Source organism: Nycticebus coucang, chromosome 20, assembly GCF_027406575.1.
Source record: "Nycticebus coucang isolate mNycCou1 chromosome 20, mNycCou1.pri, whole genome shotgun sequence".
NCBI classification, from domain to species: domain Eukaryota; kingdom Metazoa; phylum Chordata; class Mammalia; order Primates; family Lorisidae; genus Nycticebus; species Nycticebus coucang.
In genome coordinates this window covers 41,612,972-41,637,038 of record NC_069799.1, presented here as the reverse complement: position 1 = coordinate 41,637,038, position 24,067 = coordinate 41,612,972, and the positions used below count along the sequence as shown (strand labels likewise).

The 24,067-nt window shown below is 37.5% G+C and overlaps 1 protein-coding gene across 21 annotated transcripts in view; it reads right to left on the bottom strand.

The window, feature by feature from the left end:
- Positions 1-24,067, bottom strand: part of PARD3 (par-3 family cell polarity regulator) — a 760,426-nt gene that overhangs the window by 292,738 nt on the left and 443,621 nt on the right. For all 21 annotated transcript variants that reach the window (XM_053573215.1, XM_053573201.1, XM_053573216.1 and 18 more), the window contains 3 exons: positions 7,913-8,038; positions 6,439-6,821; positions 1,675-1,814 (listed from right to left, as the gene is read on the bottom strand). In XM_053573215.1, the coding sequence (XP_053429190.1) occupies positions 1,675-1,814; positions 6,439-6,821; positions 7,913-8,038 (649 nt within the window). The remainder of the gene's footprint in view (positions 1-1,674; positions 1,815-6,438; positions 6,822-7,912; positions 8,039-24,067) is intronic.

The window sequence follows — 24,067 nt, the reverse complement described above, 5'->3', positions numbered from 1 at the left end:
ACATTGCACCCCATGATCAGCTATAATCTAAATAAAAAATTTAAAAAAATGTTAGGCACTTAATACACATTTTTCGTTTTTCCTTTTTTGGGTATGAGTCTGTCCAGACACTGAGAAAAACTACCCACATAGTTGTGGGTACTATATAGCTACAATTGCAGGTACTAGAAGATTGTGATTAAAACATGCAAAAACAGAGTTTTAGTTTTAAGATAAAGATGACAGCTATGATAAAGCGTTAACTCTGAAGACAAATGAGGTACAGGTCACTCCCAATGCATAAAATAAAATAAAATAAAAATGTCATTGAGATGTGCTGAAAGTAAAGCTATTAGGTGATGAAAGAGAAAGTAACTAAAAAATAAAGTGATTATCATTAGAAAGAAAGATGGAGGGAGGCGGGCAGAAAAGGACAGAGATTAGAGGACTGAGTTCAACTTCCAACTAAGACTCTCACTGAATAAAACACAATTTATATTCCAAAGACAAAGAACCCTTTCTGGAAACAACACCCTAAACACAACTGGCACTCAAACCTTCCCTGCTGCTTAGCCTCTATCAGTGACTGTTTTAAAAAATGTCATCACAGACAAAAAGGTCCAAAAGGGAAGGAGTAAGAAAAACGCAGTAGCTATTTTTTTTTTTTTTTTTTTTTGTAGAGACAGAGTCTCACTTTATGGCCCTCAGTAGAGTGCCGTGGCCTCACACAGCTCACAGCAACCTCCAACTCCTGGGCTTAAGCGATTCTCTTGCCTCAGCCTCCCGAGTAGCTGGGACTACAGGCACCCGCCACAACGCCCGGCTATTTTTTTTTTTTTTTTTGCAGTTTGGCCGGGGCCGGACCTGAACCCGCCACCCTCGGTATATGGGGCCGGCGCCCTGCTCACTGAGCCACAGGCGCCACCCCAGTAGCTATTTTTTTTAATCTTCTACTTTCCAAGAAATTTGGAGAGTTCAAAACCACATATAAATCTACAAGAGAAAGGATATCATGGTAAAAGATTACTTCATATAAGTATTTGAATAATACTAGTTAATAATTAGGAAACACAGTATGTACTCGTAAGAAAACTGTTTTCTGAAAAAAACCTAGGAAAAATACCTAACAAAGTATACTTTTTCTCAATTTTCCCCTCCTTTTAATTCTCTGTGCACAAATCTTCATACAAACAGAAATTCTGAAGATTGATCATTTCCAGAATAACCTCAAACACCAATGGACCAAAACTCATGAGGTACTGCAAGAAATTTTCAAAAATCATTTATCTTTTTCCCTGACATTTGGCTCTAATGTCCCAAGTCATTATCCATGCTGTCATCCCAAAGTTTCCATGTTCCCTCATCAAGACACACTATTTTCATTTACTTTGTTTACCTCTGTTTTGTTACAAAGTAGATAACATTTCCATATTGCCATCTAGAAATATAACCTTATAGACAATTTATATGACAAAATACTACGTTATCTCATAACATTTGTACCTAAACTAAATGAAAAGATAATTTTTCATCAGATAACATAGAAAGTATAAACGCAAAACAGAAATACATTGTTTTGTGACATACACTCTACTAAAATATATGATTTCATATTTTATGAAAATGTTAAAAAAAACTCTTGAAAATGGAATCTCACAAGAATTACGGAGCATCTTAGGTGTGGCAGTCACTCACCTCTATAAGTCTGTCTCCGGCCTTCAGTCTGCCGTCTTGAATGGCAGCCCCCCGTGGGAGGATGTTTTTCACATAAATTGGAGCTGAGCCACCTATTGTTACATCTCGGGAAGTGATACTGAATCCCAAACCTTCCGTACCTAAGGATGGAACAGATAATTTTTTTTAAAAGTAAATAAAATGAGAAACCTCAAACTTCACAGATGTATCACACATAAAGGATTTGTGACTCTTCTCCACCTCACCTCGACATTTTAGAACTTGCACAATGGACATTTCTTCTAGCACTTTCAAAGTTGTAATACATTTTTCAAGATAGACAATCTTACAAATTTAAATGGTTGTTCTCCTACTTAATCAAACATAATTAATCTAAGAAGAAATGGCAATCTCCTCAAGGAAAGGTGAAAATTAATATATAAATGCGCTTGCTGTAAGTTTTTAAGTCAAAGTCTTAGAGCATGAAATTCACTACATGAAAAAAAAAACTACTTTCATGATCCTTAAAAAGGATTCAAGGATTATTATACACCTAATGATATCACAGTATTCAAATTTGAAAGGAGGAGAAATTGTTCAGAGAGATGGAAAGGGAATAGTAAAGTGAGGAGTATTTCTAGATACAGACAATGGGACCTGCCCAAACCATAATTGCTCATAGTAATTTACTAAGAGTTCCACATTATCTTTGTCTAGTTCTCTTCTAATTTACCTAGATCTTATCATGTACATTTCTCAAAGAAAACCCAAAATATGGCAAATAACACAGTGAAGAATCCATCCTAGATCATGTCTACCAAAGCTGAAGATCATCATACTATGTTTAAAGCCGCTGAAGTCAATGTGGGATTTATAAATTACTCTGCTGATTTTATAGAAGTTAAATTCTCAGTTCTTCAGCAGCTTTCTTGACAGGCAGTATTACAAGTTCAATACAAGGTAGAAAGGAGGTTATATGTCACTAGAATCAGCACGCGATCAGCCAAAATGTGCCCCGGAAAAAAAAAGTGACAATAACGACAAATTTCCAATGAATCAGAAAATTTTTATAGCACTTTGCATAATGATTAATTTCTACCTATGCTTTATTTTTTTTTTTTAAGCTACTTAAGACACTGTATTCCATTTCACTTAAAATAGTATTAGGGCAAATAGGTCTTCAGTATGGGAAGGGAAAAATCAGGAAAGAATACATCAATTTGGCATGCCACGTGGTGTAAAACTATCTTGAAAATTATAAAATACAAGTGAACCTAAAAAATGGGCAAATAAAAAATGGGTTAAAGAAACATAAAGCAGAAATAAGGAAACCATTCGATAATCACATCTGTATCAAAACCTACTGTAAACATTGTCAAAATCAAACAAAACATTAATTTACTTCTGGTCTGAAGTCACTTTAAGATGCCCAGACTGTTAATGTCCTAAGTCTTCTATGCTGAAGACTTGAATGGCACGTTGTCTATATGAAATTTTCCTAATTATTCTGCTGGGACTTTTCCGTATGTCTCTGGGCTTTCTAATGACTTACAGTAACAATGACTAAGAAAGAATCCTGAATGATCCTCTTTTTGCATATTAATCTGTAGGAACTACCAATACTGACTGCTGTGTGACCCTCGATACTATTAAAATATCAGCAATAACCCCTCAATCTGTAAGCTGAAAGTTCAAGCGATGACCTTTAAAAGAAAGATAAACAGATATCAATTTTCATTTAACAAAGCCAACAAAACATTTTGCACTGACGAAAACAGATTACTGACCTTCTCCTCTGACTTGATTAAAAAGCTAATTTCTACAAAAGACCAGGATATTTGAGAATGCCAAAATGGCAACAAATATTAAGATAATCGTAATTAAGGAAGCAAGTCCATCGGGGCTATTCTGTGTTGTTATGCGACACAGTTCCAAAATTATGCCAAGGAATCACTATCCCAAAACCACTTTTTTTTTTTTTTTTTTTTTTGTAGAGACAGAGTCTCACTTTATGGCCCTCGGTAGAGTGCCGTGGCCTCACACAGCTCACAGCAACCTCCAACTCCTGGGCTTAAGCGATTCTCCTGCCTCAGCCTCCCAAGCAGCTGGGACTACAGGCGCCCGCCACAACGCCCGGCTATTTTTTGGTTGCAGTTTGGCCGGGGCGGGGTTTGAACCCACCACCCTCGGTATATGGGGCCAGCACCCTACTGACTGAGCCACAGGCGCCGCCCAGAAACCACCTTTTTTAATAACTAAGAGTTAAACCCAGTTTTTGAAGAACTGCTGTTACTCAAAGAACGTTAGCTCACTTTCAACTGAATTTGAAGTTTAACACTGACACACCCTGGTTTTAAAGTACTTCATTAAAAATTTTATGTATAATAACAATGCTAAAAAATGCTATCTGCTAGCAACCATGAAAGCTTAATTCTCTTAAAATCATTATTAAAATATACATAGTCATAATCAAAGAAAATCAGCATCCTCCTTCACTCTATGACAGTGGATCTCAACCTTCCTAATGCCGTGACCCTTTAACAGTTCCTCACGTTGTGTGACCCCCAACCATAAAATTATTTTCGTTGCTACTTCATAACTGTAATTTTGCTACTGTTATGAATCGTAATGCAAATATCTGATATGCAGGATGGTCTTAGACGACCCCTGTGAAAGGGTCGTTTGACCCCCAAAGGGGTCGTGACCCACAGGTTGAGAACCGCTGCTCTATGGTAACCATAATATATTTTTTATATAAAATATTTCTAAGTATTGGCAGCACGCATTTTTTGTCATACATTCTCACAGTAAATGAAAATCAAGATAGATGTATGGGACTGTATATTATTTAGATTACTCAAGGTCAGAAAAATATTTAAAACAAAACCACTGTTTCCATTTATTTTATAGTGATTAAGCACCGCCTTTCTAAATTAGCTTGCATAAATGCAATCATCGTTCTAAATGCTACTAAAATCTCTCTGTTCAAAGGAATGGTTCTCTTAATGGCAAACAAAATTTCGCTTCATTAAAAAGTTTTTATTATATCAAAATTTGTTAAATATACTAATTGTATCGAGAACTATAATTAACTAAACAAATATCCCTGTACCAACGTACAAGGGAAAAGATATTTATGAATTAATATCTTTATGACAATGGCCAAGTAAAGTATCACACCTTTATTGAAAGAACTCAAGCATAGTTTTATTTTTTACACAACTCTGTCCATAGTTCTTGATATGATTTTGGTTGCAAAACGAGGGCTTGTCATTTGAGTAGAGGAAAAGGAGGAAAGAGGATCTGCTATTCCCCTAGTTTAGGGATTGACAGGACTGAAGGGGTTTCTGCTGATGTGCCCTCGTGTTTGCAAGGAGGCAAGCTGTCAACTCCTGATCACGTCAACCAAGTATTTGGAGCTTAAAAGCCAGCAACCAGAAATAAGGAGCTTGCGGTTCACATAAAGTTCAACGCAAGAATATGATTTAGAAAGGAAACAGCAGTCTCAGAGAGTTTTACAACCTTGTAAACACTACCCCGAATGGAAAGAAAAATAGTCTGAGTATCAGGATATGGAAAACAGTCCAGTAACAATGGGCTGCCCACAGCCGAGGGACGTGAAGAAATCAAGGACCTCTCTTGGATTCGTTTCCATCCAATTGTTAGAAGTCATTTGAGCTCATAAAAAGAGAAATATTCTTTATAATGACCCTGTTTTGAAAGGCATGATTTAAAAATATACTGAAATGCTCAGCTAAAAGTGATGATAAAGAGCAAAAGAGTTTCTCAGGGCCTGGAAGGAACACGGGATGAAAATCAGAGGTCGAGTCCAGACCTCAGCTGAGCGGCAGGAGACTCGTAATGCATGTTCCCTCCACACACGGACTGTCTACAGAAGGGGCTACTTAAATAGGTAAAGGCATCCAAAACACATGAAGAATTGGCAATCCCAGTCATGACTTCCCACATCACCTTAAAGAAAGAACAGCAATGGGGCATTATGAAAAAGTCAGAGACCAGAGCCAGATGCCTGGGTTCTCTGCAACCTGCCAGTAATCACTCCATCCTCAAGTGCACAGGTGACTCCCCATCACCCAAACAGAGAGGGTGAAGTGGAGAACCTACCACATCTTCTCTGAGGGCTGTATTTGGAAAACAAGTGGGTGAATCAAACCGTTAAATCCTCACTGCTGTTGCAAACAATTTTCACTCATTTTTACAAATTGTATTGCAGTAGTAACTATTTTTAAGGTCTTATTCTCTGAACTTCCACGTTTTACTTTCAATATAGCAAAATGCATGTGAAAAGCATAAAATAAAGAACCCCAATTTTAAGTATGTTATAAAGCAAGTCTCTATTTTTTTTTTTCTTTGAGACAGAGTCCTACCCTGTTGCCTGGGCTAGAGTGGCATGGTCTCACCTCCAGCTCACAGCAACCTCAAACGATCCTTGGCCCCAAGAGAACCTCCTGCCTCAACCTCCCAAGTTGCTGGAACTACAGGTGCATACCACCGCACCTGACTATTTTTCTATTTTTAATACAGACAGGGTCTCAGTTTTGCTCAGGCTGGTCCCCAACTCCTATACTCAAGGGATCCTCCCACCTCAGCCTTCCAGAGTGTTAGGATTATAGGCAGGAGACACTGCCCTCGGCCTCCCAAAAGTCTTTATGTCAATTCTTTGGAATGGACATAAATTCAATTTATGGAATAAAAACTCAGGTGCTTTTGGTTAGTTGACTTTTTAAAATAAATGCCATAAAACAAAAACAAGATAGGTTGTACCTTTCTTAAGCTGGATATTAAGCCTCTTGCCTACTTTTTTGGTGTTATAACCACTGCTTGCATTGGTACTATATACATTCTGGGGTGCTGGGGTGGGAGCGGACGGTGGTTTTCCAGAGGGGTGTGCGCTGTGAGGTAGTCGTGGGTGAGAGTCCGGCTGGTCGGCCACATGGCTCGGTCGGGGTGCTCTCGGCACCGCGGGAAGCCCCGCACTGTTCACACTCCTGCTGTCAATGTACTGGCTGTCAGCGCTGAAGCAACTCGAATAATAATTGTGCCTCTCACTTTGGGATAGTTGTTCATACTGCTCTTTATTTGCTGCGGGAACCACATGGAACCAAATGATGGGTGTACGCATGGCTTGGCGAAACATATGTTGTGCTCTGGGTTTGAGAAAGAATGGAAAATTAGCAAATTAAGACTGGCAGACTAGAAGATATTATGAGCTTAATTAAGTATACTAATTAAGCAATAAGGACTGACAGGCTGTGGAAACTGAAAAGCAAAATCCTAATAACCCATGTATCAATCAAGTTTGCAAGCTCTGCTCCATCAGCATAGCTGTTTCTCCAAATATAAATTTCTCATTCTCCAAAGAAAAAAAGCAAAACACCCTGTGGCAAATAAAATACCATACTCTCAATTATAAATCATTAAGCAACAGAGGTATTATAATTTACTATTAATAGAGGTCAAATAGAACTCTCTATAACATTATCTAATACAACTTGTAAACAATATGAAAGATTTCTGTACAAAGGAACCAGTTGAGTTTTCAAAGAAATATCTTCATACATATACCTAGGAACTATGGAAATCTGATAACTATACATTACTTATTAATTCAAACCAGCATAGGCCAAAACTGACGAGAGCACCAATTGAGCCTCAATACAATATTAAATAGTTGTGAGTCCCAGTTTCACAGCACGTGAGCCAGAGACACGGCTCCATCGCATGCTGGTTTCCCAGTCAAATCTCACCCCAAGTCCTTAAAGAGCTCTGCTCCTTCCCTCCTTGTTTAATAGGGACTGGTGAACTTTTATTATTTTCATTGAATAAGGCCTTGAGTCAGGATAAGAGAAATCTGCGTAAGACACTACAATACAGTGGTTCAAAGGAGCTTTTTCTGTTTGTGTACACACAGGAGACATGATGGGCGACGGCCTTGGAAATGCGAGTTGAAGAATGATAAAAACAAAGCCTGCTTGTCAATTTTCCAAAAGCTGAGGAGGAACCAGCAAACCTATAACACACAAATTTGGCCCATCATATTTTAAGAAAAGCCCTGTCCGTCCAAGGGCACTCTGACAAACACTTTAATGGAGGTAACTACTTTGAGTTTGGTTAAATGTGTAAAAGCTAGGTAATGTCAGAAAACACTCGTCGGTATAACCACGGAGATCATTTCAACTGACAGCACTCTGTCCTGCCGAAAGCCTGAAAGAATGCAGTGCAGGAAGCACACACTTACTGTTCAAATCTTCTATTTCGGAGGTCGCCATCGTTAATCCTGACAATGCAATCGTTCTCGTGAAAAAGGTTTTCTTGTTCTGCTTTACCACCTTTCTCCAATCGTTTTACTAATAACCCCAGGGTTCTGGAAGGTGAAGAATGCAAATGATCACACTTGTAATGTTTCCACCCTGCACACCACCCTCCTGCTTTAATGCTGGTTTTCCCGATAGAAGTCTTTGTAGAAACAGTATCTACAAAGATAAATTAATTGCTATTAATGCACTTTAAATATAACACCCACACAAAAATCACAAATTATGTATGGAAATGGATATCCTTTCAATAAATGTAAGAAATCATTTTCTGGCTCACCAGTGTTACATCTTCAGAACTATACTACTCTCTGTGTTCAAAAATGCTTCACACAGAGCTCGCCTAATGCTTCCGTGGGTACCACACCGTGCAGCACGGAGGAACACGTATTTATGAATGGCTTGTGCAATTTTCTGTCAGAAGCCAGCTGGTATGGCGCTGACGGCATCCCCTGTAATTCTGGGAAAGTTAAGGTAATGAGGAAAAGCTAATCTCAGGGCACCGTAGGTTTGAGAAGGATAATAGGAAAGATTTCAGAAGAGGAAGAGCTTCCGTGCCCGGCATTTGAATGGGATAGTGGCTAATTTCAAAACTTGTTGGGCCTCTCAAAAGTAAGTAATGCATTGCCAGTGTTTGCATTCAAAGAAATCCAGGAGAAAGCGAGAGGTTCAATTAACGCTGGCTATATTTCTCTCATGCACAGGTATCCTCAAATCTCAGGTAAAAAGACAAGCTTAAAAGAACTTTAAGACACCCAGATGGAGAAAAAAGGAAAAACTACTGGTGTACGTGATGCAGAATACTAACTTCTTAACTGACAGGACAGCCTATATGTACTGGGACAAATAGTAAACAATTTTCATGATCACGGTATAAGCATGTAACAAGAGCGCCCTTCCCTAGTTCTGATTGCTATTATTTACTTGGTAGTGGACACACATTTTATACCATGATCGTGTTAACATTTTTACGTGAACTTATTTTTGGCTCTTTCAAAGTTTGCATTTTCTCTCATTATCCTAATAAAGAGACCCCCAAATACGGGTAGAAATACTAACACTGAGATATCTATATAAATTAAAATTGAAGATACTAGAATTTCCAATTAGCTCTATGCTACATGTTTTTCAAGAGAATTATAACTTGCACAGATATGCTTTCCAGCAGAAATACACACAGATAGCATTCTCTTCTAAATATTAAAGTAAATGCTGCATGTGTCCTAGGAACATTTTTCTCATGCTTCTATTATATACATACCTTATCTATACTCTAGCACTGTAAGCTCCTAGCAGCAAGCACGTAGCTAGTAGTAAAGTCTTGTTAAGTGACAGCTGAATGAATGGATGGCTGAGTTCAGCTGAGGCAAACAAGTCTCATATTTCTAATAAGCTTTTTGTGAAACAGAATACAAGTGAACAGAACTTAGATCCAAATCTTTTTTTTCATGAAGGTATCACTTATGCTAAAGATACGATTAAACCCAAATGAATTAAACTGAAGCAAAAGTCCTATTTCAGATGTTATTTTGCAGTACAACTTTGTTTTTATGAATATACATGAAGTCACTGATTACCTTCATTCTAGTTGGTATCAGTAAATTCTGTATGTAAGGCACTATACTAGAGTAAGGTCTACTCACTTGTAAGACGCGTAAAATGATATACTATTTTAATTATTTTTTTGCAATTTTACCAGCTGAGAATGAGCACCTACAGATAGAAGCATTTAAAATTATTAGTGGCTGTAAAAAATATTATATTTAGTGAGAATAAAGTACACTGATTTAGCTCATGAGCAACGTCACTGTCTCAGCCCATATTTGGAAGAGATTCCATAATACGGCACTCGAGAATTACATTATTTTTTAACTGTGATTATGTCCAGAATTTATTTCCTTCGGCTTCTTTATTGTTTAGGTTTGTTTCTATCTGAAATGGAACAAAGAGTGCTATCCGAGAAATTCAACAAATTATTAATAATTAAGATATGTCTATGATTTTCCTTTGGGCAAATACCTAGTAGTGGGATTGCAGAATCTAATGGTAGGTCTAGGGTAAGTCCTTCGAGGAATCTCCACACTACTTTCCATAGAAGTTGAGCTGGTCTGAGTCCCACGAACAGCATGTGAGGGTTGCTTTTCCTCTACATCCACACCAGGATCTGTTGCTTTGGGACTTTAAGATGTGAGACATCCTCACTGGGGTTTGATGACATCTCAGGGTGGTTCTAATTTGCATTGCCCTGATGATTAGAGACACTGAGCATTTTTTTCATGTGTTTGTTGGTCCTTAGTCTATCTTCACCAGAAAGCTTTCTGTTCATTGCGTCTTAGCTTTTGGCTAAGATTAGCATAGAGAAGTTTCTGTTCATGTCACTTGCCCAGCTTTTAATGAGGTTGTTTGATCTTTTCTTGTTGACTTGTTTAAGTTCTTTGTAGACTCTGCTTCTCAGACCTTTATCAGAAGTGTGGCATGCAATTACCTTCCCCCACCTGCAGATAGTCCATTGGCTTTATTGCCTATGTCCCTGGCTGTGCAGACATTTTTTAACTTGATCAGCTCCTCCTTATTTTTGTTGTTGCTATGATTGCTTTTGGCATCTTTTTCCTAAATCCCTTGCCCAGGCCACTATCTAGAAGACTACGTCTAACACTTTCTTCTAGAATTCTATAGTTTCATGTCTTAGGTTTAAGTTTGTTATCCATCTCAAATTAATATTTGTGAGTGGTGAGAGGTGTGGGTCCTGTTTCAGTCTTTAAACTGTGGCTATCTAGTCCTCCTAGCACCTTTACTGAATATGGGATTCCTTTTCCCAGTATATGCTTTTGTTTGCTTTGTCAAGATCAGATGACATTATGAGGACGGCTTCATATCTGGATTCTAATCCATAGATCTATGTCTCTATTTTAATGGCAATACCATGCTGTTTTGATTCCAGTAACCTTGTAGTATAGCCTTAAGTCTGCTAAAGTAATGCCTCCAGATTTATTCTTATTACATAAGACTGCATTGGCTATTTGCGGTCTTTTCTGATTCGCTATGAAGCACAAAACTTTTTTTTTTTTAATTAATTTCTTTTTTTCTTTTTTTGTAGAGACAGAGTCTCACTGTACCGCCCTTGGGTAGAGTGCCGTGGTGTCACACGGCTCACAGCAACCTCTTAACTCTCAGGCTTACGTGATTCTCTTGCCTCAGCCTCCCGAGCAGCTGGGACTACAGGCGCCCGCCACAACGCCCAGCTATTTTTTGGTTGCAGTTTGGCTGGGGCTGGGTTTGAACCCGCCACCCTCAGCATATGGGGCTGGCGCCCTACTCACTGAGCCACAGGCGCCGCCCAAAACTATTTTTTTAATCTGCAAAATATGATATTAGTATTTTAATGGGAATTACATTGAAACGCTGAATCGCTTTGGGTAGTATAGACATTTTAACAATGTTGCTTCTGCTGACCCATGACTGTGATATGTGTTTCCATCTGTTTACGTCCCCCGTGATTTTTTTTTTCTCAGTGTTTTGTAATTCTCCTTATAGAGATCCTTCACCTCTTTTGTCAAATATATTTGACATCATTTTCTTTCATGTAACTATGAAGGGTATTGTGTCTTTACTTTATCAGGTTGACTATTGTTAGCATGTATGAAAGTTACTGATTTGTGTACATTGATTTTGTAGCCTGAGGCATTGCTATATATGTCTCTCAATTCCAGGAGACTCTGGTTGAGTCTTTTGGGTGTTCTAGGTATAAAATCAAATAGTCAGCAAAGACCAATGGTTTAACCTCTTTTCCCCCCATTTGTATACCCTCAATGTCCTTCTCTTGTCTAATTGCTCTGGCTAGGACTTCCAGTATTATGCTGAATAGAAGTGGTGACAGTGGACATCCTTGTCTAGTTCCAGTTCTAAGCAGGAATGCTTTCACTTTTCTTGTGAAGTTGGTACTTTGTTCCCCTCCTTCTTCTTTTTTTGATAGTTCATTGCCATTCCTTTTGTAATCATTTTCACCTATGGGTTTTTCATAGATGTCTATTATCATTTTGAAGGTATATCCCATCTATGCCATTTTGTTAAATAACTGTTTTTAGCCAAAAAAGGTGCTCTATTTTGTCAAATGCTTTTTCTGCATCCATTGAAACAATCATATGGTCTTTGTTTTTGCTTCTATTTATGTGGTGAATTACATTTATAGATTTGCATATGCTGAACCAACCTTGCACAGCTGGGATGAAGCCTACTTGGTTGTGATAAATTATGTTTTTGATTTGCAGCTGAAGTCTGTTTGCTAAGATTTTATTGAGACTTTTTACATCTATATTCATTAGAGAAAATGTTCTGTAGTTTTCTTATTTCATTATGTTGTTCCCTGACTTTAATATTAAGCTGATAATTTGCTTCACAGAACAAGATGGTAAGGGTTCCTTCCTTCTCAATATTATGGACTACTTTACAATTCTGATGAATAGGGAGGATTAATAGGAGAAGTTGAATTAAATCAGTGAATGATACCAGTGGAACTTGGGAAAGATATTTGGCCAATTCACCTTCAAAACAGCCATGGTAAAGAACAAGAAGGAAAAAAGGAAAACCTTTCTCAATCACCTTCAGGTAATCATAAGAGAACCACCTGTGTGGTGACACACTTTTTGCCAAAAGCTACCTCTATGGATCAAGAACACTTTCTTTCCTTCTTTTTTTATTTAATTTATTTATTTGCAGTTTTTGGCCAGGGCCGGGTTTGAACCCACCACCTCTGGTATATGGGGCCAGCACCGTACTCCTTGAGCCACAGGCACCGCCCTAAGAACACTTTCTAGAGGGCATCCATCAAGTCCTTGCAATAAAAACATGTTCTACCAAGACTCCCTCCAGTTAATTAGTTTTAACTGCTGAAATCGCAAGCAAAATTTCAATATGGTTATAAATTTCTGCAATCTAAAATGACTATTACTACACCTTTATGTATTCTGAAACAGAAAAACATAGCCAACAGAAAGTTTTTAGAAAGATAAACACAAACTCTGTTTCATGGAAATTTCTTAGCTGTTAATAAGCTGATCATCTGCTGAAATTTGTAAATTTATCTTCTACTCAGTTTTTGGGATTTATGAGAGTTTAAAGTAGTGTAACTAAGGGTGGCACCTGTGGCTCAAGGAGTAGGGTGCCGGCCCCATGTACTGGGGGTGGAGGGTTTAAGCCCGGCCCTGGCCAAAACCGCAGTAAATAAATAAATAAATAAATATAAATAAATAAAGTAGTGTAACTTAGAAATCTGTACCTTAATTCTACCAGTAACATCAGTAATTTCAGATAACTAGGTAAATGGACTCATATTCATATAATTTTTTGTTTTCAAACCTATTTTTCCCCCTCCCCCTAATAATCATTCTAGTATAAATGATCATTATTAAAAAAGTAAAAAAGCATGCCAAGTTTCAATTATTGAATGCTTGTCTTCATAAATGAGTCCTCATCTACAATGATGCATCAATAATCTAACATGATAAAAATGTTACAAATCATAAACATACTATCGCTTTTACAAGAATATAGAAAGGAAGTTTATCTACAGAGGCTCCAGCAACCGACATTGTTAAAATAGTCGCGAAACATCTCAGAATCCTTTTATTCAGTACTACAGACTTGACCTGGCGGGAGGAAGGGGAAGGGTGGGAGGGAGGCAGAACGTCACACTGACTGACACGGCAAGTGATGAGGGAATCGAGGGAGCAGACTGAATTAAGGTGAAGTTAGTAGCCTGCTGATTTCTAAGTACTTAACCACACGATTAGAATCATTCTCTCAAAAAGAATGGATTAATTTAAAAGTAAAGTGGTACAATCTGCAAAATTATCTCATTTGCTCCACTAGGTGAAAATGATTACAAAAGGAATGGGAATGAACAATCAAAAAAAAGGAAGAAGGTGGGGGAGGGGAGCCAACTTCACAAGAAAATTGAACTGATAACAGCTAGACTGAGAATGAAAAGAACTCTGAAGGAGATCAGTGAAAGGAGCAGTAACAGACACTTCCACCTTCCCGAAAAACGTGTGCAAGCAGAAATATTTCCATACCTCCCATTTTCAATTTAAAGATATGTCAAATAGAATAATTAAAAATGAGATTTGAGGCCAGGCGCAGTGGCTCATGCCTGTAATCCTAGCACGCTGGGAGGCCAAGGCAAGTGGATTGTCTGAGCTCATGAGTTCAAAACTAGCCTGAGCAGAGCAAGTACGAGACTCCATCTCTTTAAAAAAAAAACAAAAATAGCCCGGCGTTGTGATAGGTGCCTGTAATCCCATCTCGGGAGGCTGAGACAACAGAATCATTTGAGCCCAAGAGTTTGAGGTTCCTGGGAGCTATGACACCACAGCACTCTACCAAAGGAGCCAAAAAAGAGAGAGATTTATTTTAGGGACATTATTTTCCAAACTCAACCAGCAAGTAGAATTTGTTCTAAAGCAATAAACCAGCAAACTCAACCGGCAACTAGAATTTGTTCTAAAGCAATAAAGAGGCCGAGCGTGGTGGCTCACACCTGTACTCCTAGCACTTTGAGAGGCTGAGGCAGGTGGATTGCTTGAGCTCAGGAGTGTGAGAGAAGCCTGAGCAAGAGCGAGATCCCATCTCTACTTAAAATAAATAAATAAACAAACTAACCAGGCACAGTGGAGCACACCTGTACTCCCAGCTATATGGGAGGCTGAGGCAAAAGGATTGCTTAAACCCAAGAGTCTGAGGTTGCTGTGACTTATGACCCCACAACCCTCTACCCAAGGTAAGACTCCCTCAAAAAATAAATAAAAATTAAATATAAATAAATAAATGAATAAAGCAATAAGAATGGACCTATCGTATTTTGGCTCATACAATACTTTGATCACAGAACATAACTAAAGCTAACGAAGGGCTGAACATTTTGGCAGGTCAGTATGCTGGAATAGAGAACAGCTTTTCTTCAGGGCAGCTATTACTAGAATTCCTAACTGGAACAACTGTTCTATCAGAAGAAGAAACCACACTGAAAAACAAAACAAAAAAATGAAAAATAAAAAAGGAAAAGAGAGGGAAAACGGAAGGAGAGTGAGCACTACTGGGGGAATTAGTCTAGGAGCATAACCACCCCAGTCTGAGTGTGCTAGAAAACTGGATGTATTTATTAACGGGGTGGGCCATGTTGATGAAGAAACAACAACAGGTTCTCTGATGGGAAACAGAAGCTCCTCAACCTTCTGTAGGAATCTAATGTAAACACAAGTTGGCTCATTTGTAAGAAAGACAATGCCATGGCTACTACATACAGATCTCACTTCTGGATAACGTTACTAATAAAAAAAAAATGCAGTATCACACATATTTCCTTCAAGACATTACTCATAATTTTCAAACAATCTTTCTTTTTTTATTATTAAATCATAGCTGTGTACATTAATGCGATCATGGGGCACCATACACTGGTTTTATGGACCGTTGGACACATTTTCATCACACTGGTTAACATAGCCTTCCTGGCATTTTCTTAGTTATTGTGTTAAGACATTTACATTTTACATTTACTAAGTTTCACATGTACCCTTGTAAGATGCACCGCAGGTGTAATCCCACCAATCACCTTCCCTTCGCCCATCCTCTCCCCTCCCTTTCCTCCTTCTCCCGCTTCCCCATATTCTTAGGTTATAACTGGGTTCTAGCTTTCATGTGAAAGCCATAAATTAGTTTCATACTAGGGCTCAGTACACTGGATACTTTTTCTCCAATTCTTGAGATACTTTTTAAGAAGAATATGTTCCAGCTCTATCCATGTAAACACAAAAGAGTTAAAGTCTCCATCTTTGTTTAAGGCTGCATAATATTCCAGGGTATACATATACCACAATTTATTAATCCATTCATGGATGGATGGGCACTTGGGCTTTTTCCATGACTTAGCAATTATGAATTGGGCTGCAGTAAACATTCTGGTACAAATATCTTCGTTATAATGTGATTTTTGGTCTTCTGGGTATATACCTAGTAGACGAATTATAGGATTGAATGGCAGGTCTATTTTTAGATCTCTAAGTGTTTTCCAAACATCTTTCCAAAAGGAATGTATTAATTTGCATTCCCACCAGCAGTGTAGAAGTGTTCCCTTTTCTCCACATCCACGTCAACATCTCTGGTCTTGGGATTTTGTGATATGGGCTAATCTTACTGGAGTTAGATGATATCTCAAAGTAGTTTTGATTTGCATTTCTCTGATGATTAAAGATGATGAGCATTTTTTCATATGTCTGTAGGCTGTGCGCCTGTCTACTTCAGAGAAGTTTCTCTTCAAGTCCCTTGCCCAGCCTGCGATGGGATCACTTATTCTTTTCTTGCTTATACGTTTGAGTTCTCTGTGGATTCTGGTTATTAAACCTTTGTCGGAGACATAACCTGCAAATATCTTCTCCCATTCTGAGGGCTGTTTGCTTGCTTTACTTACTGTGTTCTTGGCTGTGCAGGAGCTTTTTAGTTTGATCAGGTCCCAATAGTGTATTTTTGAAGCTGCTTCCATTGCCCAGGGGGTCCTCCTCATAAAATACTTGCCCAGACCGATTTCTTCAAGAGTTTTCTCTGCACTCTCTTCTAGTATTTTTAGTTTCATGTCTTAAGTTTAAATCTTTAATCCCGTGAGAGTCTATCTTAGTTAATGGTGAAAGGTGTGGGTCCAGTTTCAGTCTTCTACAGGTTGCCAACCAGTTCACCCAGAACCATTTGTTAAATAGGGAATCATTTCCCTACTGAATGTTTTTAATTGGCCTGTCAAAGATCAAATAACGGTAAGTAGCTGGGTTCATCTCTTGGTTCTCTATTTTGTTCCAGACATCTACTTCTCTGTTTTTGTGCCAGTACCATGCTGTTTTGATCACTATCGATTTATAGTATAGTCTGAGGTCTGGTAGCATGATTCCTCCCACTTTGCTTTTATTTCTGAGTAATGTCTTGGCTATTCGAGGTTTTTTCTGATTCCATATAAAAAGAAGTATTATTTTTTTCAAGATCTTTCAAGTATGACAGTGGAGCTTTAATAGGGATTGCATTAAAATTGTATATTGCTTTGGGTAGTATGGACATTTTAACAATGTTGATTCTTCCTAGCCACAAGCATGGTATGTTTTTCCATTTGTTAACATTTTCAGCTATTTCTTTTCTTAGAATTTCATAGTTCTCTTTATAGAGATCTTTCACGTCCTTTGTTAGATAAACTCCCAAATATTTCATCTTCTTTGGCACTACTGGGAATGGAATAGAGTCCTTAACTATTTTTTCAGCCTGACTATTGTTGGTATATATAAAGGCTACCGATTTATGAATGTTGATTTTGTAACCTGAGACGCTGCTGTATTCCTTGATCATTTCTAAGAGTTTTGTAGTAGAATCCCTGTTGTTTTCCAGATATACAATCATATCATCTGAGAAGAGCAAAAGTTTGATCTCTTCTGACCCTATATGGATACCCTTGATCGCCTTTTCTTCCCTAACTGCGATGGCTAAAACTTCCATTACAATGTTAAAGAGCAGTGCAGACAATGGGCAGCCTTGTCTGGTTTGTGATCTGAGTGGAAATGATTTCAGTTTAACTCCATTCAATACGATATTGGCTGTGAGTTTGCTGTAGATGGCCTCTATCAGTTTAAGAAATGTCCCTTCTATATCAATTTTATTAAGTGTTCTGATCATGAAGGGATGCTGGATATTATCAAAAGCTTTTTCTGAATCAATTAAGAGAATCATATGGTCTTTGTTTTTTAATTTGCTTATGTGCTGAGTTATACTTGCAGATTTACGTATATTGAACCAGCCTTGAGACCCTGGGATAAAACCAACTTGGTCATGATGTATAATTTGTTTGATGTTTGTTAGGATCTTGTTGAATATTTTTGCATCTATATTCATTAGTGATATTGGTCTATAATTTTCTTTTCATGTTGGGTCTTTTCCTGGTTTGGGGATCAGGGTGATGTTTGCTTCATAGAACGTGTTGGGTAGTCTTCCTTCTTTTTCTACATTTTGGAACAGGTTGAGTAATATAGGTACTAGTTCCTCTTTACAGGTTTGGTAGAATTCCGACGTGAAGCCATCTCGTCCTGGGCTCCTGGGCTTTTCTTGTTAGGGAGATTTCGTATGGTTGATGCTATTTCAGAACGTGATATGGGCCTGTTCAACATTTCCACTTGATTCTGGCTAAGTCTTGGAAGGTGACGTGCTTCCAAGTATTGGTCAATTTCCTTCAGATTTTCATATTTCTGAGAATAAAGTTTCTTATAATATTCATTAAGGATTTTTTGAATTTCTGAGGAGTCTGTTGTTATTTTGTCTTTGTTGTTTCTGATTGATTAGAGATTTTACTCTTTTTTTCCTGGTTAGGGTAGCCAAAGGTTTATCTATTTTATTGACCTTTTCAAAAAACTAACTTTTTGGTTTATTGATCTGTTGTATAATTCTTTTGTTTTCAATTTCATTTAATTCTGCTCTAAGTTTTGTTATTTCTTTTCTTCTACTGGGTTTGGGGTTGGAATGTTCTTCCTTTTCCAGTTGCTTGAGATGTCCCATTAAGTTGTTAACTTCCTCTCTTTCCGTTCTCTTGAGGAAAGCTTGCAGTGCTATAAATTTCCCTCTTAGGACTGCCTTTGCAGTATCCCAGAAGTTCTGATAATTCGTGTCTTCATTGTCATTTTCTTCCAAAAATTTGGCAATTTCCTTCTTAATCTCATCTCTGACCCAGCTATCATTCAGCATAAGGTTATTTAACTTTCATGTTTTTGTATACGTATGCAGATTCCTGTTGTTACTGAACTCAACTTTTTTCCATGGTGGTCAGAGAAGATGCAAGGAATAATTTCTATTCCTTTAAATTTACTGATGTTAGATTTGTGACCTAAGATGTGATTGATTTTGGAGTATGTTCCGTGGGCTGATGAGAAGTATGTGTATTCAATTGTGTTGGGATGAAATGTTCTGTAGATGTCTGCTAAATCCAAATGTTGGATGGTTAGGTTTAAATCTAAAATTTCTTTGCTCAGCTTCTTATTGGAGGAGGTATCCAACACTGCCAAAGGAGTGTTGAAATCTCTGACTACTATGGAGGTGGAGGAAATCAAATTGCTCATGTCTGTTAGAGTTTCTCTTATAAATTGTGGCACATTCTACTTGGGTGCATAAATATTAATAATTGAAATTTCATCATATTGAGTACTACCCTTAACAAATATGAGTATTACCCTTAACAAATATGAAGTGACCATTCTCATCCTTCCTTACTTTTGTTGGTTTAAAGCCTACTGTGTCTGCAAATAGAATTGCAACACCTGCTTTTTTCTGATTACCATTTGCCTGAAATATGGACGACCCTCCTTTCACCCTGAGTCTGTATTTATCTTTTAATGTAAGATCTTTCTAAAACATAAAAACAAACAGTCTTTCCTAAAAGTAAAAAAGGTAAGGAAGGATACAGTTGTGGAACTCAAGCCCCTGAAATGCTATGTCTTTGTATATGATTTTGGATGCGTAATTAGAAATGTAACTGCCTAGATTACATTATGGGCTGCACCAGTACATTTTTACAAGGTTCATTAGCCTAATTATACACTTAATTAAAACAAACTCAGCCACACATGTTAACATTTTCAATTCTAAGTATAAATTACAACCAATGATAAAACTGAAAATAAGTAACAAATGTTTTATTGACATCCAAATTGGCTGACTTAGTCTGAGTCTTGCTTTGATAACGTAAACTACCACAACTGCCACCCAGCTGTATGGAAATGATCATAATTCATCTTAATAAAAGCTGACACATATAAACACCCCAACTGTAGAGAAGGCAGAGTATAAATGGACGGAAGGAGATCCCCTGAACAGGAACCTCTCACCTCCCTGAGCACTCAACATGAGGGGCCAGTGATCACCTACATGATCCCTGAGAACCAGGGGGGCCAACAGGAAAAAACTGAAAGGAATTCTGAATTAAAATTAAATTCTTGATTAAGTAATAACAAGAACAACAACAACAACAACAAAAAAACAACACTGTACTGCATGACATCAGCAGGCCTCAAAAGGGAAGTATAGAGAATCCATTCAGATTAAAGCAGATATGACAGACGCCTTATTACTACATTTAAAGAAACATGATTTATCCAAATCATGGTTATCCAATCCAAATATACAACTTTCCTAATACAAAGGCATATAAGAGGGTGCCAAAAATACGTACACATACTTTAAGAAAAAAAAAAACATTTTAAAATTGTAATACTCAAGTCACGTTTGACTTCTGCAATTATACGAGATACAAGATAGACTGTGAGAGATATCAAACATTATCGGTAAATGCTGAGCATTACAATTTTAATAAAGGTTTTTTTCCTTTTCTTAAAATGTATCCATATTGGGCGGCACCTGTAGCTCATTTAACATTTTAGGGCGCTGGCCACATACACCGAGGCTGGTGGGTTTGAACCCGGCCCAGGCCAGCTAAACAACAATGACAACCGCAACAAAAAAATAGCTGGGCATTGTGGTGGGCGCCTGTAGTCCCAGCTACTTGGGAGGCTGAGGCAAGAGAATCACTTAAGCCCAAGAGTTTGAGGTGGCTGTGAGCTGTGATGCCACTCTACCAAGGGTGACTTAGTGACACTCTGTCTCAAAAAAAAGTATTATTTTTGGCACCTTCTGTACTATGCCCCTTTGGTCTAATAAACAAGTCTGTGGTGGAGAATGCATAATTAGAAACTGTCAGACAGAAGACTTGATGCAGTAAATATACTTAAATTTTTTTTTTCCAAAAGTAATTAAATTAAAATTCAGCACTCAAAGTTCAAGAGCATATTTATTTTGAGCTACTTTCTTGAAGTTCAAATTTTCTGTAATCCTTCCCTGGCATATGTACCCAATTAACTAAGCAAGTGTGCACTGGGATTCCCAAACTGATGATGTCATAGTATATTTTATCTCAGATTCACAATAGAAGAGAAAAATGATCATTTTCCCTGATTATGTCAACTAATCACAACCTACCCACGCAAATGGAATACGGAGCAACAATGCAGGGAATTCTAAAGCATGGAAGACAATGAAAATATATTCTCATAGTTTGATCATTTGTATCAGCAGGCACTGCCAAGTGCCCTGCTAAATGACTTACACTCATTTTCTTTTCTTTTTTTCTTTTTTTGTTGCAGTTTGGCCGGGGCTGGGTTTGAACCCACCACCCTCGGTATGGGGCCAGCGCCCTGCTCACTGAGCCACAGGCGCCACCCCACACTCATTTTCTTATATAAACCATACAAAAGCCATGATTCCTATGCCCCAGATGTAAAGACTAGAGCTAAGTGAAGCTGATGTGTCTGAAGGCCACTCTTAGTACAGTCAGAACCAGGATCCAGCCCTGACAGTGTGGACTACTGTTAACAGCCCTCTACCGATAACAAGATAACTGAACTCATGAGCAAGGCAGTAACTGATTGACAAAGAGAACTAATAAAAATTTCTAACTAGAAATTCTGGAAGAAAAATAAACATTTTGTTTTAGATGTGTTACAGTACAGCTTAGATGAACTAAGGGCTTATCTAACAATAATTATAACCATGCAAATCTTGCTTGAAGGGACAGACAAGCTCAGGTGATGCTTTGGGTAAGTAAATGGATGAACATTTTATGTCTCAAGATCGTACAAAGAGGTCTCCCTACTACTCTATGCAAACAGAGAAATCTTAGTTTATACAGGGTGGCCATAAAATGTGTATGCAATTTAAAATTGTGCAATTGAAAATATCCCTCCAGGTTATTTTAAACAAGTATAATGATTTCCTCATTAATCTATATTCAGATTAACATAGAATACATAATTGTAGAATACAACAAATAATAATATACATGGAATAAATATTTTTCAATGGGATCACTTTTATTTCAACTCAAAAACCCTAAATATTTCTTACAAAATATTCTCTCGGGTATGTTATTTTTTTTTTTTACACCTTATGTGGTGGAATTTATGGACAATAGAAGTAAGCAAATAATTCCAGAAGGAAAAAGTCATGCAAAGAAACTTTAACATAACAACTGAATATGTTTTTTCTAAAGGGAGTTGACATTTCACCAGATACTCTGAGCGCAAAACTGAAGATAAATGGTTGAAAAAAAATCATTTGAGATTAAAAAAAAAAAAAAAAAGTTTTTACAGATACACCATCATTTGATTTGTCGGATTAACTAAGTTGGAAAGAAATGAATAAGTAGGGCATTTGCCCGCAGAAGCTAGTAGCACTCTGCTGATAACAAAGATTTCAACACACCTCACCTCACATAACAACTTACCAGGGCCTGACTTCCTAACCCTGTGATATCTTAGATTTTCCCCTAAGTCTTGTGACTGAAAGTCAGATGCTAAGGAGCTGAGTACATATTACTATGGGAGGATGATAAATGGGTTTGTTCTGGTTTCTATTTCCCTTCTTAAAAATTCCTGAGAACCAGGGATGTGAATTGGTGGGAAACAATATGTAGTTACAATAAAAGAGACTTTTATATCAAACAGCCAGTGGAAATTTAAAAGTTATAGGAGTCTATCCCTCCTCCCTCCAAATGAACAGAAAACAAAGATGAAAGAGTTTTAAATATGAAAAATACCAGAATCTAAACCCTATGAGGGCAGGTGTTTGTTTAGGGCAAGGGCAGGCAAACAGGAGTTCACTAGTCAAATTCAAATTCGGACAGCACCTGTTTTTGTAAATAAAGCTTTACTGGTATGCAGCCACACTCACTGTTTATATGTAGCCAAGGGTTGCTTTCGTGCCATAAGAGCACACCTGAATAGTCACCATAAAGGCTTGATGGTTCATAGGGCCCAAAATACTGAATATCTGACCCATCTTCCTCTCACATTTTTTCTTCCTAGAATAACTATCTTTCCAGAACAGCATCACTAGTGTCAGCCCCACATTTCCCTCAAAAAACAGGTCAAGTTCAATTGCTTTCCTGAGGGTTGCCAAAGGATTCAATGTTCCTACTTCGTCTAAGTCCTCGTGCCACAGAGCATGCATCTTTTTATACACGTATTTGTCAACTACCCTTTTAAGCCCCTTGAAACCAAATATGAAATCTTGCAATTTCATAGGTCCAGCCCCCATTTTGGTACGTTAATGTCACGTCTTGCTTTTTATATACTGAACATTGTATCATAACCATATTACTGCATCTACACAGTCTTGGGAAACTTATTAACCACAATCAAGGCCAGGTTTTATCACTGCTGTTTCATTTTTTAATACATAATGCAACAGTGAATCTGGATGGTCATGGATTCCTTGATTCCTTTGCTGAGTAAGTTGCAGTTAACAATACCTTGGACTAGGTCCTGGTATTGTTTATATATATATATAAACATGGTGCTTCTTGGCATAATCATTTCATAGGGAAAAGATTTTAGTACATCTACTATAATTTAGAACATGAAATCCAAGAAAAATATTTTTAAAAATAACACACAGCAAGTTTCTTGAAAACGTTTAGCAATTTCCCCATTATTCACCAAATCAGGACCAAATTCTTTCCCTTGCACTGACTGGGTCCTAGAAAATAGTAGCATTTGTGATTTAAATGGAGAGGTTATGTGTGATATTTGAATCAGGAAGAAATAGAATGATATGTATAAAGTAAAAACTGATTTCAAAGTCACTAATCTGTGAATGAATCATAGATAGGAATCCTTTGCCTTTTTTCTTTCTTTTTTTTTTTGAACAACATACAAGAAGTTGACTAAAAGGTAAGATAATATTGTCTCCAAACCGATGTGTCTCCGTTTCTAGGTATGAGGAAGTGGACATTCAAGGCAGGGAGCGGGTGGGAAATGAGCTCAATGTCATTAATGCCTCTGGTCAGCAACATTCAACCTACTCTGGAAAACAGCCTTTGTAAGGTAAATTTGACAAGATTCTTACTTTATTCTACCTCAGGCATAATAATATCTAAGTGACGTTAAATGTTCTCTACCATTGACTTTATAAGTTAAAATTACTATTTTTTTAAATCTATTCATTTATTTGTTCAC